At 47.2% G+C, this 25727-nt stretch overlaps 1 protein-coding gene across 1 annotated transcript in view; it reads left to right on the forward strand.

Moving 5' to 3' along the window:
- Positions 1-277: 277 nt before the first annotated feature.
- The window catches only part of Arhgef4 (Rho guanine nucleotide exchange factor 4), a 138788-nt gene continuing 113338 nt past the window's right edge, over positions 278-25727 (forward strand). Inside the window, exon 1 of the mRNA XM_040729356.1 lies at positions 278-362. Coding sequence (XP_040585290.1) covers positions 324-362 — 39 coding nt within the window. The 5' untranslated portion in view covers positions 278-323. The remainder of the gene's footprint in view (positions 363-25727) is intronic.

The raw sequence follows: 25727 nt of genomic DNA on the forward strand, positions 1-25727 counted from the left end.
ATTTCTTACTTAGATTAAGCTCATATTCCTAGTGGGCTCAAGAACTTTGCCCGCCACGTCCAATGACTGCTCGTGGTGTGTGTGTGTGTGTTTGTGTGTGCGTGTGTCTGTGTGTCTGTGGTTCCTGCTGAGCCTTGCGGATAGGCAGGACCAGTGTTTGGACAAGTCCCTGCGGACTCGCACGTGCCCGGAGTGGCCGGGTTGCAGAGGCGCCGCCTCGGCGGTCCAGGGCGGACCATGGGGCGGGGCGCGGGGTGGGGTCTGGAGCTTGGCTCGGCAATGTGGTCAGGAGCAGCGGGTGGCCGTTGAGCACCAGCGGCACCATGCTCGGTGTGGTGCACTTTCTTCGCAGCTTCTTCAAGGTGAGAGACATCGTCCCGGGGACCCAAAGCCGGGCTTGCTTGCAGCAAAGCAAAGCGGGGCGGGGGGGGGTGGGGGTGGTTGGGGAGCAGCCGCAGCTACTGCACCCTGGGCTGTCTATGGGTAGCTGCAAGGTACCGCGGAGGACGATCTGTGCCGCCGCAGTTAAAACTTTCTCTAAGTTCTGGATATGGAAGCAGTGGCCTGCGGAAGTGTGGCCCTGGTGACAGAGAAGACTACGGCAAGGGAAGGGGCACAGGGGAGGGAGGTACGCGGAGGAGGAGACTGGGGAAGACTGTCTTGACCAGGGTTGGAGAGACTGGCAAGGACCCGGGCTCTCCTGGGTTCTCGCCGCAGCCCTGGTTGGTGTTGGCCTGGAGCTACCCAGGAAGTGTTTGCTATTGTTATTACGTGGGCTGAATGTATCAGAGGAAGAACCTGGGTTGGGGCACCATGGTGAGCAAGTGCCTAAGACACTGTAGGGCATTCAGAACTTAAGAGGAGCTGAGACCAGGGCTGGGCGCCTGAGTTTCTCAGGTCATGCAGACACCACTGTAGTGGGATGCTACCAACTTTCTTGCCTACATAGGGACTTGGGGTGGGTAGCCGGCTGCAGGGCACTGGCAGAGGGGTAGCTGGCTGAAGGTTGCCAAGCTCCATCTCTCCAGCAGTGTGGGAGGTGGGAATGTGTCCTGACTTCAGAACCGAGGCTACAAGAATCTGGAAGCATCAGGTGGAGGCCGGCAGGAGGAGGCCGGCAGGAGGAGGCCCTGGGTGAGGCCAACAGGTGACATTGGGAGGAGCTATCACAGCTCTGTGGCTGCCATCTGAAACTACATAATCAAGAGTGAGGCAGAGACCCCTAGCCCGGAGAGAGAAAGCAAGTGACTCAGGTCCAGACCCACTGGAAGGAACCCTGACCTCAGCCTTTGCCTCTGCCATCTGGAAGGTCAGCCCGCTTACCGGTAACCACCAAGGCGGTTATAACACTATTGGAGGTGGGGGGGGGTTGCTTTCTAGGGTTGCACACAGAGGTGGGGAAGGTAGACCATGCTGGGCTGCTCTGTAGGATTCCAGTTTTGCTGTCCAGATTCTGCCACAGAATCCTGAGCTATATGATCTTGGACTACTCAGTTAACCACTTTGTTTTCCTCTTTGGAAAAGTGTGGGCAATTCGTTTTGCTCCTTTCGGGTGAAGACCTTATGCAGCGTGTGGGTGGTGTCTGTGTGAGCCCCCGGGGACCTTGGTTCTTCCTCACCAACATAGGCAATAGTAAGCAACAGGTGGCTTAGGTGACAAGTCAACCAGACAGAGTCTCCAGGCCTTGCTTGCCTCAGCTCATGGAACAGAGTGTAGCCTATGGGGAGGCTGCAGGCAGCTCTGGGACAGCTTGCTTGTTTGCTAAGCAGGCCTGGGAAGTGGGGACAGGATGTCCCCACATTCCTCTCTTACTCACTGTTCTGCCTCCAGACCCTCTTACCCCACTCCATGTATAAAGGGCAGACAGGGTCACCATGCCTTGGAGGCACTCCCCTGGGAGGAGCCAGAGGCCACCACACCCACTTCTGGCTGTGCAGGTACATCTTACAGCGCCACCTGGGGATGCAGATCACAATTTTACCTCCATGGACACTGGTCTTGTGGGAAGTGATGGGCAGCACTGTGTCCAGTGGGCTTCCATAGGAATTATCTAGTGACAGGAACCTGATTGTCAACCTCAGTATCTCCAGTTGGACTGTTAACCGGGCCACGGCTAATCTCTGAGTCCCAGGAGAAACGGTGCCTCAGATGCCCAAAGCCCAGGTAGACAACAATGCTGCTAGGCCTGTCTACAGACCCCATGAGGCACTCATACCTGCAGTGAGTGTGTAAGGCACAGTTAAGTTCAGGAGGACCAGACAGAGAGCTCACATTTGCTATGGGCCCCTACGGCACACAACCCTGGTGGCACCAGGAGGGGTGTCTCAAAAGGTCAGAGCCCCATCCATGCATGCCCCTTCCAATGGAGTACTCTAGAATGTTACAGAAAATTGGGCATCCCAGTTATCCACTGCAGTGGTAGATCTCTCTGTTTTCATCAAACTAGTCATATGCCTAATACAACAGCCAAACATTTAGGCTGTCTTGCCACTTGATTTCATCCAAGGCCTAACAATACAATGTCATAGACCATCAAGAGACTGTTGAGAGGACAGAAAGGATAGGTCTCAATTAGCTGAGGAATGGCCCGGAGGTAGTGGGCAAGGCAGCGAAGGTTTGTGTGGCCTCTGTCCTAGGAGTGTGATCTGTTTCCATTGATTCCAGAACATGGTATGCACACTGGGATGTTGTACACCTATGTGTATAGGGGAACACCCTGGCATGTCTGTGTTCACACGTCCACACATAGGCACACACATATCAACATGCTTGTGGATACATGTTGGTAAATAGGGCATGTACACTGACAGGCTCGTGTACACATGCATGTACGTGCACACCAGCAAACTTATGCACACACATACATACATACAGGCATGCCCCAGTGTAGACCTAAACACATAGTACACACACACACACACATGCCAATATGCTCAGGTACACAATACATATGCATACTGGCATTCTTGTATATACATGTATGAATGCACACTGGCATACTTATTCACACACACATATGTATGTATGTAGGCCATAGATATCTGTTGACTGCAGTTCATGCACACACATGCACACCAGCATGCTCTCAGGGACATGTACACACACAGTACATGTATATTGGCCTGCTTGTTTACATACATGCACATTGGCACGCATACACAACAGGACACACACATATTATATATATATATACATATCTATATCTATCTATCTATCTACATATATATGTACATGCAAGGGGACTCCATCAAAGAAATAGCTTTGTATTAATGCCAGAGATTGTAGCATATGTATTTCAGTATGCAGGCCACATGGTGATGAGAGAATCCTCATAGGTCAGCCTAGGTCAGCCCACTGACTTCTTTTATTATTATCACACACACACACACACACACACACACACACACACACTATGGTGGGGCATGTGCATGCCATGGTACATGTGTCGAGGTTAGGGGACAACTTTGTGGGGTCATTTCTCTTAGTCCACTTTTACATGGGACCCAAGGATTGAACTCGGGTCATCATCAGTCATCTCGACAGCCACCTACAGCACCCTTCATGGCTACTGTACAAACCCAACAGGCAGACTAGACAGCTCTTCTCAGTTGGTGGCGCATCTTTAGTCACCATGGATGAAGGGTTGGCATGAGTCACTGTTTTGGACTGGAGAGTGCTCCCGAGGCTTTCGGGTAGCCTTTCTTGCTACTCTAAGTGTGTACACCTAGGGTCAGAGTTTCTGTCAGCTGCTGACTACACCTTTGTCAGCTGAACACTCAGAATGGGGAAGTCACCAGAGGACAGGCTCAGGTAATGGTCTCTATGAGGTGGACTTGGGGTGTGGTTCTATGTTGTGATCTGTGACCTTCCTTCCATGCCTCTGCATCTCTTGAGCCCTTACTCCTGGTGGTGAGACTTGGTGACATCCTGAGCTACCAGGAATTAGCTCAGAACCAATGCTTAATAATTTCTAAAAGGTCTGTGTGATTCTCTGTATAGACATTTGGAAGATTTACATTGTGCCTCTGATACTAATTCAGGTATGTGCAAGTCAACTTTCTGCCGTGGTAAGAAGACACTTGAGATGATCAACTTGTAAAGACAGTGGGTTTGGGGCTATCCAGGATTGGTTGGTTGATTCTGTTGCTTTGGGGCTGTGGTGAGACAGCCCAGCACGGGGTAGACATGTAGTGCATCGAAGTTAGACACAGACAGAGAATGTGACTGTGACATAAAACCTTTCTCTAAACCATATCTCTTAACAGCTCTGTCACCTCCCTTTAACACCAATCTAAGGACAATCCTTTTGAAAACGGGACTTTAGTGGACAGCCCCATTCTAAATTACAGCCCAGCCACCCCACCACACACACACACACACACACACACACACCATGAATGAGCTTTGAGTCTTTGGAGTCAGGTCAGGGACTTGCATAAGGGCAGTGGAGTTTACCCAACAAATATGTATTTTGCAAATATTTATTTATTTATTTACTTATTTATTTAGAAACAGGGTTTCTCTGTGTAATAGTTCTGGTTATCCTGGAACTAGCTCTGTAGACCAGGCTGGCTTCAAACTCACAGAGATCCACCTGCCTTTGCCTCCCAAGTGCTGGGACTAAAGGCGTGAGCCACCATTGCCAGCTCTCAACAAATATTTGTTGATCACCTACTGTGTACTACACACTCTGATCATCGAGACTATATACAAGACTTAGTGTAGACTGCATTTTTCTTGTGTACATGTGTGTGTACACAAGCATGCATGCAAAAAGACCAGAGATAGACATCTGCTGACTTCATTAGTTGCTTTCTGTTTTATTTTGGGGGACATGGTCTGTCCTTGAACCTGGAGCTTACTGATATGACTGTACTGGGTGTGGTCTTCCGGTCTCCACTGCCCCCTTAGCAGTGCTGATGTTATAAGCACACTGTACTGCCCTTGGCTTTTTATGTTGGTCCTGGGGGTCCAAATTTAAGTCCTCATTGTTCCCAGACACAGACACAGTTTTGGTCTTTGTTTTGTTTTTCATTTTTGCCTTTATTGGTGTGTGTGTGTGTGTGTGTGTGTGTGTGTGTGTGTGTGTGTGTGTGTGTAGTCAGTTGAGGAGGACATCAGAACCCAGTTGACAGAGGTGGGGGATCTCTTCTTATACCTTTTTGGGCATGGGAGAGAGTCCACAGCACCAGCCTGAAGTCACCTCTCTCTCTGATTCCCGGGCATGAGGCAGAGGAGGGCGGTGGGGAACAGGTTCTGTGGCCGCCCGTACCCACTTTAGTGTAAACTCACTTCTCCAGGTGGTAGAATAGAAGTCGGTTAGCTGAGGACTCAGGGAGCCCGTGGGGCATTTGTGAGAGGGGAAAGGCTGCAGCCCGGTGTGGCTTCAACAGCCACAAGGTCCTCCCGCTCCAGTCTTACAATAGGAGAGTTCAAAGAACGTGTCTATTCACCCCAGACAGGACACCGATGAGATGACAGACCCAGGAAACGATCCCAGCCTCGTCCAGCTTAGTGAACCAGGGACTTGGCTGGGGTTGTGTGTAGGAGTACCAAGGGGTGTTGATCACAGTCCTGTGAATGACTAAAGGCCATCGCTGAAAAGCCCACCCCAGAGTGGGTGACTACTCACAAAAGCTGCGTCCAGCGGCTCCCTGCACAGCTGTGGACCACGTGACCAGCCGGCAGCCTCCCCAGCCCCAGTCATTGCTTCTGTAACTGCTTACTGCTTCTGTAACTCTGCTGGGGCCTGCTGGATACTGTCACCTTTGAGCGTCCCAGCTTATTTTCATTCTGGAGTCTGACGAGCTGCTCCCTTGTTTCAGCTCTGAGGAAATTTCAGTTTAGAGGAAATACCGTCAACATGACCCAGTACATCTCTGTGACAAGGACGCAAGGCTCTCACCTTGTCCAACGGGGTGTGTGTGGGATGGTGATAGATTATAGAGTGTGGTAGGCAGCCTCCACAGGGGACACATCCACACCTCATCACAGCACAGGGATGTACCCTGTCTAAAGCTCATAACTGGGGCCTCACTGGGTAGACAGAGCCTGAGACCGGGAGAATAGTCTCACCGAAGTGGTAGAACAAACATCAATATCAACTCCCTTCCCACAATGCAGGCTTTCTGTGAGAACCCTGGATGTCCCTGGCCTGTATGCATGGAGCATGAGAGAGCCAGCCAGACAGACAGACAGACACACACACACACACACACACACACACACAGAGACAGAGAGACAGAGAAAGAGAGAAAGAGAGAGAGTTCTGTCCCTATGCAGGTGGATGCTTTGCAGGCCATGCTACCAGTACATAAGACTTCCCTGTGGCACTGGGGGTACCCCCTTGCTGGGCACTTACAGAATGGAGTGTATGGGGGGGATGGTTATGAGCTCCCTGGGCTTGGGAGGTGTAGGCCACTGACCTGTGCTCTTGAGTTGTACCTAGGGAAGGAAGGGTGCTCTTGGCCAGGGAATGGGATGACTTCTTCCTGCTCTGGTGGCCCGGGGACTGGGAGGGCTGTGACCTGAGAAGCAGAGCTGGCCTCTGTAGCCGGTAATTGGCATTGTGTGCCTGCAAGCTGTTGTTAGGTTGCGGCTGCCTGCCAGCTAGGGTTTGGTCAGCATTGTTCTCAAACAGCTGGGCCTTTCCAGGCTGAGGGAGATGAGCACCTAGGAAGTGCTGTGAGTGCGACTGTGTTTTCACCTGGCACTTCCTGTAGAGCAGGGGCAAGCGCGTCTCCTTCTGGTTTTTCCAGAATGATCGTGTCCACCCTGTAGGGGTACTGTGGGGATGTTGTCAATCTTGGAGGAGTCTGTGACTGTCTCTGAGCCAAAAGGGTGGAGTGGGGCTAGCTGGGGTCCTCCTGACTGGATAAGAAGCGCAAATCAGAGCTTGACGCCTTGTGGTTAGGTGATGTTACCCTATGACCCTTTGGCTGTTACCACCATCTGCTCTTCTGGAAGCCCGAGCAGGTCCAGGTCAGTTGTTTTACCTTTTTTAATTGTTGCTGTCTTTTAAGTTGATGGCTGTCCTTTTCAGCAACTGCCACCTATGTTGGTACCAGCAGCCACTAGGCTACAAGAGCCAAAGCCTGAGGGAATTGTGCTCCCTCAGGCACAACTCTTTCAAAGCTACTAAGAAAACTTGCTAACATCTCCTTCCTGCTAAAGCACTCAAGATTCAAAGGTTGAGGTAGAATCCTGCTTCCCAGAGAGGCTGACTAGTAAGCAGCTCACCTAGCTCACCTCTCCTGTCTCCCAAGAAATCCCCATGCTTAGTCTCACCCTCCTTATAAACCCTTCTCCACCTGGCTCCTCCCCGCAACTTCCTGTCAGCTAGTTGCTGACCCAGCCTCCTGACCACAAGTGAATTTTATTTAATCAAATATATCTTTGCATCATTAAACAAATGTTTCAGAGCATGGATGAAAGTAACACATCTTAAAATAATATTCTCAACACAGGTCAATACCAGCAAGGGACCCAGGGATTGTGGCTCAGGTAGAACACTTACCTAGCTTGCACCAGGCCCTGGGTTCTGTCCCCATCTCTAGGAACAGGAACTAAGATATTTGCTCAGGGTCTCTGTGTGGTTCTGTGGAAGTCTTCTGGGTCCCTGAGTTAAAGTGTCTACGCTTAGAATGGGAGGCAGAGAGCCCCTGTCCGAATCCCAGCACCGTGACTGAATAGTTTGGACAAGACTCTTAACTGTTGTGAGCATCTGTTTCTGTACACAGGGCTGTACACTGTCATCCTCACACGTACTGGGCCATGTGTAGCCTCCAGGCTGCATCTTGGACATGCCTGGACAGGCCACCACACCTCTGACACTTCAGGAGTGTCTGGAGGGTGCAGGGCATGTGCCAGGCACTTTGTCCATATCGATCTAATCATCAATGGTATTTTTATACTGAGAGAAACCAATCCTTCCAGTTTTGCACTTGGTATCCATTGGGAGTTTCTCAAGGATATCCTCTGGGTAGAACAGGGCTGAAATGGATGCCTAGCGGGGCTGGGTAGGAATTAGGCCGTGGAAGCAATACCTGGAAGCTGAACTGAGCCCTGACGCTTCCTGTGTTTTGGGGTGTGCTGGGCTGTACAGGTCAGCTCTGGATTACACTGTAACTTGAGGCATGGCTAATGGGCACCAACTTTTAAGACCATGGCTTCTCTGAGTTGAGAACTCAGGAACTGGATACAAACAGGTATAACTGGAGAGGGGACGTTCTCAGAAGCTAGGGCAATGCCAAAAAGCCCTCCTAGGTCTAAATCAGGCAGCTGACCCTGGGGAGGGGGGTGGCTTGGCCCTGTCAAGGACAACCTCAGGAGCTACTTAGTTCCTGGAAAGAGTTGTCTTGTGTCAGTAGCCTGATGCTTCCAGGTCAGGGCTGCTGGCATCTGTCACCACAGCTGTGTTGAGGCACCAGTGCCACATGGATTCCATTCTTTAGTTCCAGAGGCCCTTAGTCCTGTCTGGCCTTTTCCACTGACACAGGTTGGCACAGCACCACAGGGGTCCTTAGAGTGCCCAGTATTTGCAGAGTGATGCTACCACGTGGGGATGGAAAATTCAGTATCGCAGGCGGAGCTCAGGGCAGGGCTGAGTAAGGAGTGCCAGTCTCTCCTGCTGCCGTGAGGTAGATGCTCCACCCAGCCTAGCCTGGCCTCAGCCTTCTCTCTGGAATGCACTGCCTGCTTCCCAATGTTATACTGGCTTCATGAGCGTTTTTCCCAGCTGTCAATCATGTGCCGGTCTTGAATCTGAGTTTCATAAGGACGAGGAGAGAAACGTCTGTGTCTGCTAACCAGGTCTGTCCTTTAGTCTGTCCCCTAGGTGAGCTGCATGTGGGCTGGACATTTGGATAAGGAGCTTCCAGAAGCAGGCATGTCTGCTCTTGCCCTTGGCTGTCCTAGATCTATCTTCTCCATGCCAGGACGTGGCGACAGGACATGGCACATGAGTGTACCCTTCCTGTGGATATACTGTTAAGGAAAGTCCCACATTGGTAAATTACTTTCAGCAAAGTCTTATAAGCTGGGATAGTGTCAAAGACTTACACACTAAAAATAATTAAACTTTGCTGAGAGAAATTTACCAACACACAAATAAAATGGGAAGGCATTTTTGTTTGAAAATTATGATATTTAATATTGTTAAGATGCCAGTGTTGCTGAGGGTGCTCCATAGACTGACACCACCACTGCCTAGACTGTTCTGCAGACTGAAACCAGCACTGCCTAGGGGCTCCATAAATCATCACTGCTTAGAGTGCTCCACAGACTCACCCTAGTACCACTTAGAGTGCTCTATCGACTGACTTCAGTACTGCCTGACTCAAAAAACTCACATTGGTATCCCCGAGGGTGCTCCACAAGCTGACATTGGCATCCCCGAGAGTGCTCCACAGGCTGACATTAGCACCCCGAGGGTGCTCCACAGACTGACATTGGCATCCCCGAGGGTGCTCCACAGGCTGACATTAGCACCCCGAGGGTGCTCCACAGACTGACATTGGCATCCCCGAGGGTGCTCCACAGGCTGACATTAGCACCCCGAGGGTGCTCCACAGACTGACATTGGCATCCCCGAGGGTGCTCCACAGACTGACATTGGCATCCCCGAGGGTGCCCCACATACTGACATTGGCATCCCCGAGGGTGCTCCACAAGCTGACACTGGCATCCCCGAGGGTGCCCCACAGGCTGACACTGGCATCCCCAAGGGTGCCCCACAGGCTGACATTGGCATCCCCGAGGGTGCCCCACAGGCTGACATTGGCATCCCCGAGGGTGCCCCACATACTGACATTGGCATCCCCGAGGGTGCTCCACAGGCTGACACTGGCATCCCTAAGGGTGCCCCACAGGCTGACACTGGCATCCCCGAGGGTGCTCCACAGACTGACATTGGCATCCCCGAGGGTGCTCCACATACTGACATTGGCATCCCCAAGGGTGCCCCACAGGCTGACACTGGCATCCCCAAGGGTGCCCCACAGGCTGACACTGGCATCCCCGAGGGTGCCCCACAGGCTGACACTGGCATCCCCAAGGGTGCCCCACAGACTGACATTGGCATCCCCGAGGGTGCCCCACAGGCTGACATTGGCATCCCTAAGGGTGCTCTACTAACCAGTTTCAGTGCTGCTTGCAATGCCCCAGAATTGATGTCAGTACTTTCTAGAGTGCTCCAGAGATTCAATACAATTTCTTTAATTCCAATAAATTTGTCTAAGGTAGAAAAAAAAATTCCGAAGTTTACATGGAGTCTCAGTGACACCAAATACCTAAAATAGACTTAATAATGCCCAACATATGAAAACAGAACACTAAATGTTTGTTACTTGGGTTGAACAATGGCTTTTAGATATGTATGACACAAAAGCAGAAATGCCAAAAATAAAAATGAAGTTGATATGGAATTGTCTTGAATTTTAAAAGTTTGCAGTACACAAACCACTATGGAAAGGTTTAAAAGGCAATCCACTAAGTGGGAGAAAAATCTTTTCAAATGCTGTATCTGACCGGGACTTGCACCTAGAGTATAAGCAACACAGTTCAATTTAAAAACAGGCAGATTTAAGGATTTAAGTAAACACTTCTGTAGTGACATCATACACATGACTAATAAACTTACAGAGAAGTTCCTTCACGGTCATGAGTTCCTAGGAAATGTAAACAAGACCATGGTGAGATACCCTTCGTGTCCTTTGTCATTGCTGTAATGAAGATACCAACAATTTTAGATACCTTGTAGAACAGTGATGGGTTCCTAGTGGGTTTGTAAGATGGCTCGTGCACTTTGGAAAACAGTTCACCCACCTAAATACAAAGTTGCCACTTGACCTGGCAGATCTCCTTCTATACATTCAGCCAAGAGAAATGAAATCATATGTCCACGATGCCCACGGGGACTAGGTCCTGGATGCTTAAAGCTACTTCAGCAAAGGGAGCCCCAGACTGTGGGGAGCTTGTGAGTTTTGTGTGCATTTTGCTGTGCATGTGGTGCATGCTGTGTGTTCTGGTCAGGTGTCTGCTGCCCTCTGTCTTGATCCTTTCACACGAGCTCCCTCACTGAACCTGGAACCAGGCCATTAGACAAGAAAGGACCACAGATCCTCCCGTTTCTGCCTGCCACAGACTTGGGATTGCCGTGGTGTTTGCAGTCGTGCCTGGATTTTTTGTCCGGGTGGTGGAAACAAGAACTCAGGTCCTCATGTGTACGTATTAAGTGCTCTTAACCACCGAGCCGGCGCCCAGGTCCTCAAGTATCTTTGAACATTGAGAAGATAAGCAGATTGTGGCACCTCCACACAATGGAATCCTGTTTAGCAACAGAATGGGTTGACATAAGTATCAACACTTGGTGTAACAACACATGTAGTCCTTTTAATAGGAACTTTCCAGAACAGACAGACACAAAGGCAGACTAGCAGTTGCTAGGTCTGGGAGCTAGTACAGAGAGGTGGCAGGTACCCCTGCTAGTAAGTTGGGGCTTCTCTGGGGGAGAGTGGAAGGGTTCCAGAGCAGACCAAGGTAATGTCTGTGCAAGCCTGTCAACTTAAAGTGGTTAATTCCAGGAAGTTGGCAATGTATTCAATGTGTGAATTAGAGTTCAATGAACTCTTAAAAAGTGAATGTCAAGGACTGGGGAGATGGTTCAGATGGTAAAGTGTGTGTCACATGAGTGTGAGGACCTGAATTAAATGCTCAGAACACACACACACACACACACACACACACACACACACACACACACAACCAAACAAACAAAAATCCCCACCCCACCAGGTTATGATGGAGAGTGCCTATACCCACAGTTACCAGGGAGGCAGAGACAGGCAGACCCCGAGGCTCATTGGACAGCCCACCTAGCCGATTCAGCAAGTTCCAAGTGAAGCAGTGAGACCCTGTTTCAAAACAAGGCGAATGGGGCTAGAGAGGTGACTTGGTGAGCACTGCTCCTGATACCCAGTTTAGAGATTGTTATTTAGGCAAGCTCACCTCTAGGGCTTGCTCTCTGTCCCCATCCCTTCCTTCCTCCCCCACTTTCTCCCAGTTGCTGAAAAAGAAAACGAGAAACTTCTGAGACCTTTGTGATCATGGGCACCTTGAATATGGTGAACTCACACCAGCTAAATTCTTGCTTCTTCTTTTAGTAATGGTAGGGCTATTCTCTGTGTCCCACAAAGGAACATAAGGAAAAAAGTAACCCCTCCAGCAATTCCCCTCTTTATTATACATTTTCATTTTCCCCCCCTTGTGACTAGTGGGGCTCATGGACAGTAAGGCAGTTGGCAATTAGGATGTCCACGAGAGTACGCCTGTTTAGTCATGCAACAATTCCTCTCAATATTGAGTTATTGGAAAGCTTATGGCAGTTTCGTGTAACCAGATGTCTCACCAAGCCAGGAAGGTGGGCAGGAACTGCTGTAGTCTATGCTGGGGAATCCTCTCCCTCTCCTGTGAGGACACTTTGAACTGCTCTGTGTCTGCAGGGAGGCCCATCAGCTGTGGCAGGCCAGGAGGATGGCAATGTTGGAAGTTCTGGAAGGTTCTCGAGCTTCAGCCAGTGGCTAACCCTAATAGACGGGCATGCATGAACTCTGTAAGGGTGCCAGGAGCCTGACAATAGCAGAAGCTCAAGTCAGACAGTGGCCAGTCCCCTAGCTTATCTGTGACACCCTGTCTCAGGAGCACTGCAGCGCACCCTGGGGCTGCTTCCTTATTCCAGGTCTTTGGTTTTGGTTTTGGGGTTTTTGTTTGTTTTTTCACTGGTCCAGTGGGCATTAACTTGTGCTATCTGGGCTTAGGGTTGATTCCTTAACATATAGGGCTATCTTGGGGTTGGTTCATTAACATACACCTTAGGCTTGGCTCATATCGGAGCTGCCTTGTTACTGGCTCCTTACCTTGCAAGCATTACATTATTCCAAGTCACACGTAAATGGTTTGCAAGTTATACAAAGAGGTTTCACTGATGTCCAAACATCCCTGCGAACTCGGCTAGCATATGCTGACTTCCTGGAGTCTCTGCTGGCAGCGATGTGACAAGATTCTTTGGTGACAGTGGTTTCAGTGAGTCCCTGGGCAAGCCCCTAGCCTAAAGAATGAACTAATCTAGCTGTCTCTTCAGCATGGCTAAGGGTGACCCTGCCTTTCTGAGGGCTTGAGGAGAATTCATCTAGACAGTTGACTTAGCCCAAATGGAATGTTAGGTCTCTACCAGGCCAGAGAGTCTTTTCTATTGAGCAGGAGGCTTCACTGCTACTCTTATCCCCAAAATATGTCCCCTCTTTAAGGGTGATCTTAGAGTCACTTAGAAGCCAGATGGGGTTTAGAACCCACACAGCATCTGAGACCTCAAAGCCTACCCCCTCAGTGACACACTTCCTCCAGCAAGGCCTCACCTCCTAACAGTGCCGATGGGGACCATTTTCAAACAAACCACTACAGTGGGCAAGAGGCGGACTCTGACCATGTCAGTATAGAGCTCCATGTACAATTATATAACATGCAGAAGATTAGCTTCTGGTTCTTTTAACCGGTGTGTAATCGATAAGTTTAGACAAAAATCCAAAACACTTTTAAGGAAACCTTGGTTACAGACACATTTTGGTTCTTTAAGTCAGTCCTTGTAATTTGTTATCGATGAAGTGCACTTTGACTTTAGAAACTTTAACTTCATATGCATAAAGTCTCGTTCTTTGTGTGACTTACTCAGACCTTTGTAACTTGCTTAAGCAATTCAGCTTACTTTTTCATTCTGGAAAAAAAAATCTAGCCACCTTAATCTTTTCCTTTTTTACTAAAAATCTTTTCATTCTTAGCCAGGTGTGGTGGTACATGTTTTTAATCCCAGCACTTGGAGGGCAGAAACAGGTGGACCTCTGTGAGTTCAAGACCAGCCTTGTCTACAGAGTGCATTCCAGGACGTCCAGGGCTACCTAGTGAGATGCTGTTCTCAAAAGAATAATAAATAAATCTATTATTACAACCTACTTACATTTCTTCTACTTTCTGATTTTCTTTTAATGCTATGAGATGTGGGGACAATAACACGTAGATGTGCCATTTTTCTGAGATTTTTATCCTGGGGGTGGGCAGGTGAGTAAGCATAAGGTCCCAATGATAAAAATAACCTGATTTCACAAAAGTTCACCCAGAGGATTCGGTGACTTATTGGGCTTATTCACAGAGCATAGGTATGGAGTTACTGACAGGGGTATGCTGCCTCAAAAGTAGCTTTACTGGAAAGTCTTCACCCGGTTAGGTTGATGGCTTCCTCATAGTTGTGTGGGTGGAGCCCCCTTCTCCCTAGTCTTCTATAACTTATATACTCTGGCTCCTCTCCCACACTATGAGGCTACATGCAATTAGGACAACAACTGACAGGAAGGATGACTGGACACTCAGGAGAGGCTTCAGTGACCCTCCTCACCCCTCCTTCTATAAAGGAACACCAACAACCAATAAAAGTAGCTATGACAACTTTTATAAGCAGACACAGCTGGTCTAATGAAGATGGAAGTTGTTTGGCTTAGAAAATAGTGCTGTTTAATGCCACCTTAATAAAGGAAAGTGGAGTCCAAAATACAGACACCTAGAATAATGTATTGAATTAATATAATATTACCTGCCTATACACCATTAAACTGTGAGACTTTGTAAGTTTACAGATAAACTTTACTATACAGTGCATTTACTATTACCTGGGATTTGGTTTTGAATAATAGACAGAAGCAGCAGATACTTAGAAAGCATCAAATTGGTGTTGACAAACATCCAGCAGAACTCAACTAAGGAGCCCTTTTAAAACTACTGTGATGCCAGAGTTACTATTGTCATTTGGATCTTGTTTTGACCTCTCCTTACCCTCTGGGTAAAAGCTGTTCCTGGGAACGAAATGTGTGAAGGAAGCAGAAGGATGGGGAGGTGTCCATAGCTGGAGCTGGTGCTCTGGGAACACAGAAAGTGGAAAGGAGACCACCACGACGGTGGCACCATTTTGTCCCTTGAGGCCTAAGTCCTTAGTTTCTGGTAGCTGTCACCAATATTGCTCTTGTTTAAGTGTCCATTTCCAGTTGTATATTGCTATTATAATACCTAGGGTTTTTGTTTTATTTTGGTTTTAGTTTTATTATTGTAACTCATTAACTTGTAAACTCACTTTTTAGGCACCTTGTCTAGTATTCTTGGAATTTTCAATGCAAATTGTCATGATGCCTGTGAAAAATGTTTTAATTCATGCTTTTCCATTTCTACGATTTTTTGTTTCCTTTCTTTGCCTTGTTACATTAGCTGGGATGTCCAATATGACACTGAATAGGAACGGTAAGAATTGGCACTGTTGCCACGACAAGACTCTCTACTCTTAGGAGTAAAGCTTCGAATTTCTCACCGAAAGGTGTGATGTTATCTGTGGCTTTTCTACAGGTGTTTTGTTGTTGTTGTTTGTTTGTTTGTTTTCATCAAGTTTAAGGGAAATGTCAAGCGTTTTCACTCTGAAGTGATGTTAAATTTTGTCAAATGCTCCTTCTCTGTGCCCATTGATATGATCATCTGGTCTCCCTTTTCCAGCCTGTTGACATGATGGGTTACATTAGTGGGGTTTTGGATATTGAACCAGCTTTATATATCTGAGGTAGATCCCACTCAGTTACGGTGTATAATTCCTATTATACATTAGTGGATTTAACTTGCTAATTTTTTGAGGACTTTTAGGGTCTCTGGATTTTCATTATGATCACATCTTTTCTGATTTTGTAAAGCTGGTATCATAGGGTGTTAGGTAATGTTTCCTCTTCTTCTGTTTTCTACAAGATACTATAAAGAATTGGTGTTATTTGTTCCTTAAATGTTTGCTAGACTTCATTGGTGAAACTGTCTGGGCATGGTGCTGCTTAGTATTGCCCACTTATATATGACATTTAACTCTGTGTGGGCTGGTACAGCTACATTATCTTTGTGCTTATTAAGTGGGACTTCATCTAAGTAATTAAAGTTATGAGTACAAACACATTCATAATGCACCTTTATTACTCTTTTTATAACTATGGTATCCATGGTTGTGGCTCCTTGTTTTTTAAAAAATATTTTACTGTATGTGTATGCATATGTGTGTTGGCATACACATGCCACAGAGTGAGTATGGAGGTCATGAAACATCTTCTGGGAGTTGACTCTCTCCTACCATGTGGTCCTTGGCAACAAACTCAGATTGTCAGCCTTGGCAACAAATATCGTTACCAGCTGAGCCGTCTCACCAGCTATGGCTCTTTCTCAATTCTCGCTCAGTAGACCAGGCTGGCCTCGAACTCACTGAGATCTGCCTGCCTCTGCCTCCCGAGTCTAGGATTAAAGGCATGAGCCACCAACGCCCGGCTGAACCTAGACTCTTAACAGATGCCAGGTGTATTAGTTGGGTGTCTCTGGAGGAACAGAATTGATACAATGAAATTTATCTATCTATCTGTCTATCTATCTATCTATCTATCTATCTATCTATCTATCTATCTATATTAAATGGATTTACTAGAATGGCTTACAGTCTAATTGTTGTCTCCTGATAAAAAGGCCAGGAACCCAATAGTTGTTTAATCCACAAGGCTGGATGTCTCAGCTGGTCTTCAGTATTCATTGGAATCCCAAAGAAGTAGGTTCTAATGCTGCCTCAGCAGCAGGATAGATTGACTATGCGTGTGAGAGTGAGGGTAAGCAGGCGAAAGACCAAAACTTCCTTCGTCCATGGCCCCTTCCATTAGGCTGCTACCAGAAGGGTAGCCCAGATTTAAGGTGGGTCTTCTGACCTCAAATGATCTGAATTTACAGTAGACTCTCCCACCTCAAATGATCCAGTCAGGAACAATCCCTCACAGGTGTGAGCAGGTGCTTGAGTTTTAGTGGATTCCAGCTATGGTCAAATTGGACCAAGATCATCTATCACACTAGTAATTTTTTACGTTGTTTATTACCTCTCCATAGCTGTGACCAACTTCCTGGGAGAATGAATGAAAAGGGTGAGGGGTTCACTTTAGCTGCATTTTAGCTCATGACTTCAGTCCCTCATGACAAGGTTGGTGAAGCAGAGTTGCCTGGGTCATAGCTCTCAGGAAGCAGCGAAGACAGGGAGAATCCAGGCCCTTTAAAGACACACCCCTGTGACCTACTTCCTCCAACCAGGCTCCACTTTGTACAGTTTCTACTATCTCTCAACCACTTATTAAGATATTTAATGCATCAGTTCATCAAACCATTGATTAAGACAGAGTTCTCATGATCTTATCTAAAAATTACCACAGGAACATATGTACACACATACACACACACACACACACACACACACACACACACACACACACCACTACTCTCCCAAGTATGTCTCAATACAGAAGACTTTGATAAAATAAAATAAAATCAGAGTAACTGGAGATAACAGATTGTTACTGTTGTGTGACTATTTCTGGGGAGATGTAAACAAAAGTCTATTCATTCTGGATAGGGCCCTAAGGACAGACCAAATTAATGATACCATTAGAGTCCAACTTGATGACCCAGGGAACTTATTGGGGTTACTTTCAGGAGCGTGAGTGTTACTTACAAAAGCAGGGGTGACTCAAAGGCAGCTGTGTCACTGAAAACCCAACCCAGCATGGGAGTTGAGTCATGAAGGCTGCTACCTTGGAGCTTTCTGCATGACTTGCAGGTAGCATGCCAGTTTGCAGAGTCTCTTCTCTTATTACTTACATAACATTGGAGAGGAAGAGGCCTTGTGTATCTGCTCAGTTTCAGGGACTTCCTGAGACCTGTGTGTTGTTTATTTCTTAAATTATAATGAAACCCCCTTTAGAAACTCCTGAGTCTTTTTTTTTAATTGTGTGTATGCACACGTGTGTGTGTGTGTCTGTGTGTGTGTCTGTGTGTGTGTGATGTGTGTGGAGGCCAGACAAGGGCACCAGTCCCCTGAAACTAGAGTTTCAGATGGTTGTGAGTCACCCAGTGTTGGAGCTAGGAACTACACTCTGGTCCTTTGGAAAACTAACAAGTGTGCTCAACCATTGTACCATATAGCCAGCCCCAAACTTCCAGAGTCTTCATGATCTTCTCTCTGGGATGGAATGTCTCAACTCAGAAAAATTGCTATATAACAGTCACGTACCCTGGGCATTAGATGTTGGCAGTGGTGGCAGGTTTTCCAGAGAACTAGAACTTGCTGTTTCTTGGCTGCTGTTTGGGTTTGCAAGAAGTCCCATAAAAAGACTTCCAGACAAATATTCAATCAACAAGAGCATTTAATTCCAGCATGCAGGGGCCAAACCATCTGACAAAGTGGCAAAATGGAGATTCCAAGAGAAGCTGGAAGGCTCCTTTTAAGGAATATTAGGGGAATTCCAAGGAGGGGAGGTTAGTCTTGGGGCTGATTGGTGAGTTTAAACACAAAGTTTATGGTTTATTATAGGATTGGTTGGTGCCTTAATGGTTAGGGACTTTCTAGCAGCAGGGTGGGAGAAGCTATCCTTAGCTATCTTGAGCTTGCATAAAGCTACAGGGTGCTTACTGATTGGTTGCCCCTGCCTGCTCTCTGGCAGGACTATTAGGAACCTGTCATGGCATTGGTTTGGCTCCTTGGCTCTCTCAGCTCGGTATTAAAGAAGGAAGGGTAGTCTAGATATAACAAATCCTACAGAAGCAAAGGATTTTATACAAGTGGGGCATTGTATACAACAGAGTATAGAGGTGATGTGGGGCAGGCATGAGTCAGATACCTGCATTCTGTTGTGTCTGAATTTCATTAGGTTTTTTTTTGTAGAATATATTACTTTCTACATTAGTAAAACACATTACTACAGATTTAGCCATCCATGCAACACAATTGTATTCTCTCAGAACTCCAAAGAATAAAAATCTGAAGTCTTAAGTTTAAAGTCCGGGTGTCTGTGGGGCTCTGAGGTAGAATCCACTTCCTGCCACATTCATTTCCTACTGACCACTGACGGGCTTCAGGGTATGGATGGCTTCATCTTCAAATGCCTCCTCTCTCTCTGCTTCCCACATCCTGTCTTCCCATTTTCACTCCTTCTTCAGCCTCCAAGGATCCCTCATCTGTCCTCTAGAGATTTTTGTAGATATCCAGGCTCGTCTTCCATTTCAGGAACCTCTGCCACAAAATCCCTATTCTCATGAAAGGTATCTCTGGCTCTGTGCCTCAGACATGGTCATCCTAGACAGCCATTGTGCTGGCTGGTTTTATGTCAACTTGACACTAACTAGAGTTTGAAAGGAGGGGACCTCAGTTAAGAAATTGCCTCCATAAGATCTGGCTGTGAGGCATTTTTTAAATTAGTGATTGATAGTAGAGGGCCCAGCCCATTGTGGATGGTGACATCCCTGGGCTACTGGTCCTGGGTTCTATAAGAAAGCAGGCCGAACAAGCCGTGAGTGGAAATCCAGTAAGCAGCACCGCTCCATGGCCTCTGCATCAGCTCCTGCCTCCAGGTTCTGGCCCTGTTTGAGTTCCTGTCCTGACCTCTTTCAGTGATGGACTGTGATGTGGAAGTATAAGTCAAACAAACCTTTTCCTCCACCACTTGCTTTTGGTTATGGTGTTTCATCATAGCAATAAAAACCATAACTAGGACAGTCATGAATCAGGTTATTTCAAAGAAGCAGTTTACAGGTATCTGTTGGATGAAGATATATAAGAAAACCACCAGGTCTGAGACTTGGGAAGGTCTGCCTGGCAACAAGGAAGGCTAGGGGTGAGGCTGGATGTCTATAGGATAGCGATGCTGTAGGAAATATCTAGGTTCCAATGGAAAAGCACTGTGGGCTGGGTGGCAGTTAGCATGTGGATGGACAAGAAAGCCTTGAGTTCTGCCTCTGCTGGCTGGATGCATAGTGCCCTTTTTGATCAGATGTAGAACCATCAAACGATAAGCAAGGAATCCTCGTAGGCAGCTGGTCCCTTCCTGGGGAGGTGATGGGTGTTGGCTGTTTGGTGTTACCTGACATACGGAAGTTTTTATTTTCATTGCTGTGATACCATTAGGAAAAGTAATTTTGGGAGGAAATGGTTTACTTGGCTGACAGTTCCACATCATAGTCCATCATCGAGGAAAGTCAGGGCAGGAACTCAAGCAGGAGCAGAGGCGGGGACCGGGAGGAAAGCAGCTTACTGGCTTGTTCCTTCTGGCTGGTGCTCAGCTAATTATGTTGCACAGCCCAGACCCACCTACCTAGCGATGGCTCATAGTGGGCTGGGCCCGCTTAAGTCAATTAGCAATCATGACAGTGCTCCACAGACACAGCCACAGGCCAATCTGATGGAGGCCATTGCGTTTGTCATCCTCTTCCCAGGTGACTCTAGGTTGTGTCAAGTTTACTATAATCAGTGGAGATGGAATGGCAATTTAGAGCTGTATCCAGAATTTTAAAATGCCTAAAAGTTAGCAGAGAACAACAACGTGCATGTGTGTGTGTGTGTGTGTGTGTGTGTGTGCGTGTGTGTGTTCTCAAGGTGGGAATGCATGCACAAATGTACACATGTGTTCACGTATGAATATAGGTCAAGGGCCAATATGGAGTGGCTTTCCTTGCTCATTGTCAAATTTGATTTTGAAACAGACCTTTTCACTGTCCTAGTGCTTACCAAGTAGGCTAGGCAAACCTCAGGGATCTGCCTGTTTCAGGTTCCTCAGTGCAGGGATTACAAAATATGTGCCACCACACCTGGCTTTGTGTGTAGCTGTGTCTTCTGGGTATCAAACTTGAGTCTTCAGACTTCCCGTATGAGGAAAGCACTGCCCCAGCCCCAACTGCTGGTTTTACATCCGAGCAAAGTGAGACTAGCACTGGAGCGCTGTATTCCTAGTCCCTCCTAGGCGGGGAACGACCATGTCTCACTGATTCAAAGCCTAGAGGGAGAGGGTACAGAATGTTGTGTGTGTTCTTTCACTCATCAACATCAGGAACAGAGGCTCAGGCTCCTGGTGGGGGTGGCCCTGCTTCTTGGCAGCCTCAGTGAGTGCGCACAGAAACCCTGAAGGAGGTTCCCTCTCAGCAACCTAATCTGGCAGACAGGGAGCCAATTGGCCTTTGGGGTTGCCTGGCAGCCGCTGGGGAGCTATTATTTACCTTTCTGGGAATGTTCACCTGGAGAGGAATTTGGGGGCCTGTGAAAGCCTCTGAGAAGAGTCGAGATCCTCTGCTGTTGTTTGGTGTAAGGAGGTTTGCCACATGCTTCCTTCCAGAATTATTGGTACTTCTCCCTGTCTGGTGCGGTGTTTCCTCCCCAGCTCCTAGGAGGTAAACACTATTCTTCCTCCCCTTGGATGAGCTCAGACGCAGCGCCTAAGGGAGGAGAAGGGTTTTTGGAAGAGCCGAGAGGACAAGCAGAGGCAGGCACTTCAGAAGGAAGGATGGGCATGTCCAAGTGGATATGAGGAAATGATCATGGCAGGGACGGCGAACACAGAGCTGAGGAGGAACGTGTCCCAGACCCCAGCTCCCGGATGCTGTTCAGAGATGGGAGCCAGGAAGAGGCTCTGTGGCCTTGTTACCTCAGATAAAGGCTGTGTGTGTGTGTGTGTGTGTGTGTGTGTGTGTATGCACGAGCTCTCACGCGCTTATGAGTGTGAAGGTCAGAGGTCAACCTTAGTTATTGTTTCTCAGATACAAACCACTTTATTTTTTGAGACTGTGTCTCTTGGTGGCACAGAACTCACCAAGTAGGCTACATGTCTGGTCAGTGAGTCTCAGACATTCTCTTTTTCCACCTCCTCGGTGCTGGGATTATAGGTGCATCCCACAGTTCCGCTGTACCAGTACCCAGCTTTTTTTTTTCTCATGTGGACTTGGGGACTAAACACAAATCTTCATGCATACACATCGAATGCTTCGCCCACCCACTAAGTTATCTCCCAGCACACAGAAGACCTTCCTAAACCCCAGTGTCTTATATCTGGAGGAAACAAAACAAAAACAAAAACCTCATTCACGAATAAAAGCTTCAATAAATCTGTAGAGGAAAAAAAATCTACTTACTTTGTGGCGTTTTCCCAATGTTTCCTGACATGTGTCTGTTTGTGTGTTATAGTCTCTGAATCCTGACTTGAGGAACTGATTCATGCCAGCATTCTAGCAAACTGAGCCCTGTTCTCCCAGATCCTGGGAAAAGACCCTCAGAGCCCCCTGGGAATGACAAATCACTTTCTCACACCTGCTGCTGGGGCAAACGAAACAGAGCCGCCTTGTTTCTGGCTATGAGGCTCATTCTTCTTCCGTTGCTCAGCAGGGCTTCAAAGAACAACAGCCCAGCAATGGGGGCCGCTCAGCTGTGACTTCAGATCAGACCTCTGTTAGTCCCACCAGCAGTGTTAGCTCCTGGACAGGCCACGCCCGTCTTTAGCATCAACTTTGATGGAAGCCACAGCTGCAACAATGTGACACTGCTTTGTATCTTCAGGGTAGGTTAGACAGAGCAGGCAGTGGGGTCTGCTTTGGAAGAACCACTGGGTGTTTGTTTCAGTTCATCTTGTTAGTAGAGAGAATTAGCCTTCTCTCTCCTGGTTATTAAAACAATCTCTATGGCTCAGTTGGTGAAGTACTTGCCAAACCAGGATGAAGGAGTGAGCTTGGTTCTTAGCACCCACATTAATTTAAAAAAAAAGTCAGTCTTAGAAGTCAGGCATGGTGGTGCATGTCTGTAATCCCAGGGCTGGGAAAGGGGAGACCAGAGGATAAGTGTTGCTTGCTAGCCAGCCAGTCTAGACAAATGAGCAAGTGTCAAGTTCAGTAAAAAACAAAAAACATAACAAAACGTTTTTCAAAAGATAGAATGGGTCTGGGGACATGGCTCAGTGGATAAGAGCTTTCATGAGCAAGGATGAGGTTCTGAGTTCAGTTCCCGGACTTACATAAAAGCTGGGTGTGGCCGTGTGTGTCTGTAACTCCGCTGTTAGTGGCAGAGTGCAGTGAATGAAAGGGTTGCTGGGGATTGCTAACTAGCCAGCCAGCCTCACTAGAAAACCAGCCACGTCCGGGTTCTGTGAGAGATGGACATCGGGCGTCCTCCTCTTGCCGCCTAACTCCCAAGCGTGGTCACATGGAAACACTACACACAGAGAATAGGATGGAAGGTCTCTGAGCCTCATTTTCCCATCTGTAAGACGCAGATACTGTGGGTCTCTCATTGAGTGGCTTTGAATACAAATAATATTGCCATTGTTGTTGCTACCATTTCATGAAGAAAGAGAATGATCGGCACTGGCTACTTCTTCCTTAGCTTCAAAGCTAAGGAACTAACTGGGTAGAACTAACTGGGTCATGAATGTAATTTCAGTTGGTCTTCAATATTCCAGTCTACCTCTCGTGATCAGAAAAAGTGACCCTGGCGTGAATGGACAGCAGAAGCCAGCTGTTTCGCAGCTAGGGCAAAGGTAGGGCATTTGGTGGTATGATGGCTACCAGGTGACACTACCCTGGGCTTTCCTACAGCCAGAGTTCCCCAGGGTAGCCCTCAGCAAGGCGGGTTTTTTGGCAATAAATGACAGCTGTTGTGAGATCCCTGGTGCCCTCTGGTGGTGATAGGCTGCTCTTGGCGCTTTTCCCGAGGGTTGAAAGCCTAGAGGAAGTTGCCTTGGAATAGATACTCTAACTTCACGGAGGATGCTGACGTTGCTGTCTGCTTTTGTTCGGGCCTTCCTGGTGCCTCTGTCCCAGGATCACAGATTCGTTCTGATTGTTCTCCTTTTGGGAACCATCAAGTGCCTTACTTGCAGCAAATTGCCTGCCTCTCTGGGATCTGCAAGCCAGAGAGCCTCACATCACTATATTTCTGTTTGGGTCTCATTTTCCTCTTTTGTTTTCTGCAGACCAGCCTTAAGGTGACAGTGTGAGCAGTCTGTCCTATGGTTTTTCCTCAAGTTAGGGTGGGGGGCGGGAGAGGCAAGGAACCCTGATGGGCACAGGCTAGCACACACCTGAGATCTGGTATCTGTCCAGTGTTTCTGGTGATGGCCCTCCCCGTGGTCCCAGCCAGTGGCCTTGGCATAGCTTGCTCTTTCCACGGGGACCAGACAATTCACTTAATTTCCTTCTGCCTTTTCTTTCTTACATGACCAAAGAGGACTTCCTTAAAGGATGAATCTGGAGGGCTCTGATGGGCTGGCATGTGGGAATATGATAAGTTTTACTGTTAAGTTAAACTCTTTAGGAGTATTGACACAGACAGGAACTGGGGGATGGTTTAGTTCGTAAAGTGCCTGCCATACAAGCATAAAGACATGAGTTCAGATCTCCAGCATCCTTAAAGGTACCTAGGTACCTGTAACCCAGGCGTGTAGACAGGTGGGTCCATGAAACTCATTGGCCATTCATGCTAGCCGAATCCATGAACTTCAAGTTCAATGATTTAATAAGGTTTTGATTATTTATCCCTTGAATACCTTGGTAAAAAACTGCTAGAAATTTCCTTGGCAGAAAATTGTATCTTTATTATTTGTTTTGTGGCTCTAGGAATTGAACCCAGGGCTTGGCACATGCCAGGCAAGCATACTTACACTGAGCTGTTGGAATTTTGAAACAGGGTTGTGATAGGTAGCCCAGATTAGCCTCAAATTCCTCCTACCGCAGCCTCTCAAAATCTCCAAAGATTTCAATATTGGCTTAATCTGTTAGTGGTTAAGTCAGCTTGATAAACTTTTTTAAATTATAAAGATGTGTAGTCTTTCTGCTACCATCAATTGAAAGGCTATGCTGTCCTCTAATGAATTCTTTTGGAACCAACAATTTGTAAATCTACACAGCTTAATTTTGGGTCATTGTTTGGTTCCACTCCTCCACTTAATGTCTTCACACCATACCATGCTCTTTAATTACTATAGTTTTCCTTGAAAACCCTAAGACGAGCCGGTCAGTGGTGGTGCACGCCTTTAATTCCAGCACTGGGGAGGCAGAGACAGGCAGATCTCCGTGACTTTGGGACCAACCTGGTCTACAAGAACTAGTTCCAGGACAGGCTCCAAAGCTACACAGGGAAACCCTGTCTCAAAATCCCCCTCCAAAAAAAATTGAAAGAAAACAAACAAACAAAAAAAGAAAACCCTAAGACAGTCAGTGTGGTAACCTAATTATATGCTCCCTTTTCAAGATTGTTCTAGCTAGCTTAAGATATTTGTATTTCCATATAAACTTTGGAGTCTCCTTAAAATTTCTACAAAGCCTGTTGGAATTCTGATCAGTATTCTACTGATCTACAGACCAGCTTGGAGGAAAGACACCCAATGTCAACCTCTAACCTCCAGAAATACCTAAATGCCAACCTCTGACCTCTAGAAATGTCCACACAGACGCACACCAACACCACCACTACCCCCAAGCAAACAAACAGGTTGTCCCTTTTATTTATTGATTATATTTGGTCAGAGAACATAATCCATATAATGTCAATTTTCCAAATTTTGCAATCATCACATGTTTTTCTCTTGTCGCTTAGAAGTTAGGAATTAGTTCCACTATTCCTTTAGTGTTTGGTCATACTTTGTGTTGAGTAAGACATGACACACACACGTCTGCTCACCCCAGGTTAAGGAACCAGTCACAGGCCAAAGTAATGATTACACTGAAGTCCAATGTGATGAATCAATGAGTGTATTGGTCAAGAATTACTTACAGAGACAGGGAAGACTCAAATTCAGCTGTAGCACTGAAAAGCCAGCCCCGACAC

Source organism: Mesocricetus auratus, unplaced genomic scaffold (genome assembly GCF_017639785.1).
Source record: "Mesocricetus auratus isolate SY011 unplaced genomic scaffold, BCM_Maur_2.0 Super-Scaffold_100021, whole genome shotgun sequence".
Classification (NCBI taxonomy): domain Eukaryota; kingdom Metazoa; phylum Chordata; class Mammalia; order Rodentia; family Cricetidae; genus Mesocricetus; species Mesocricetus auratus.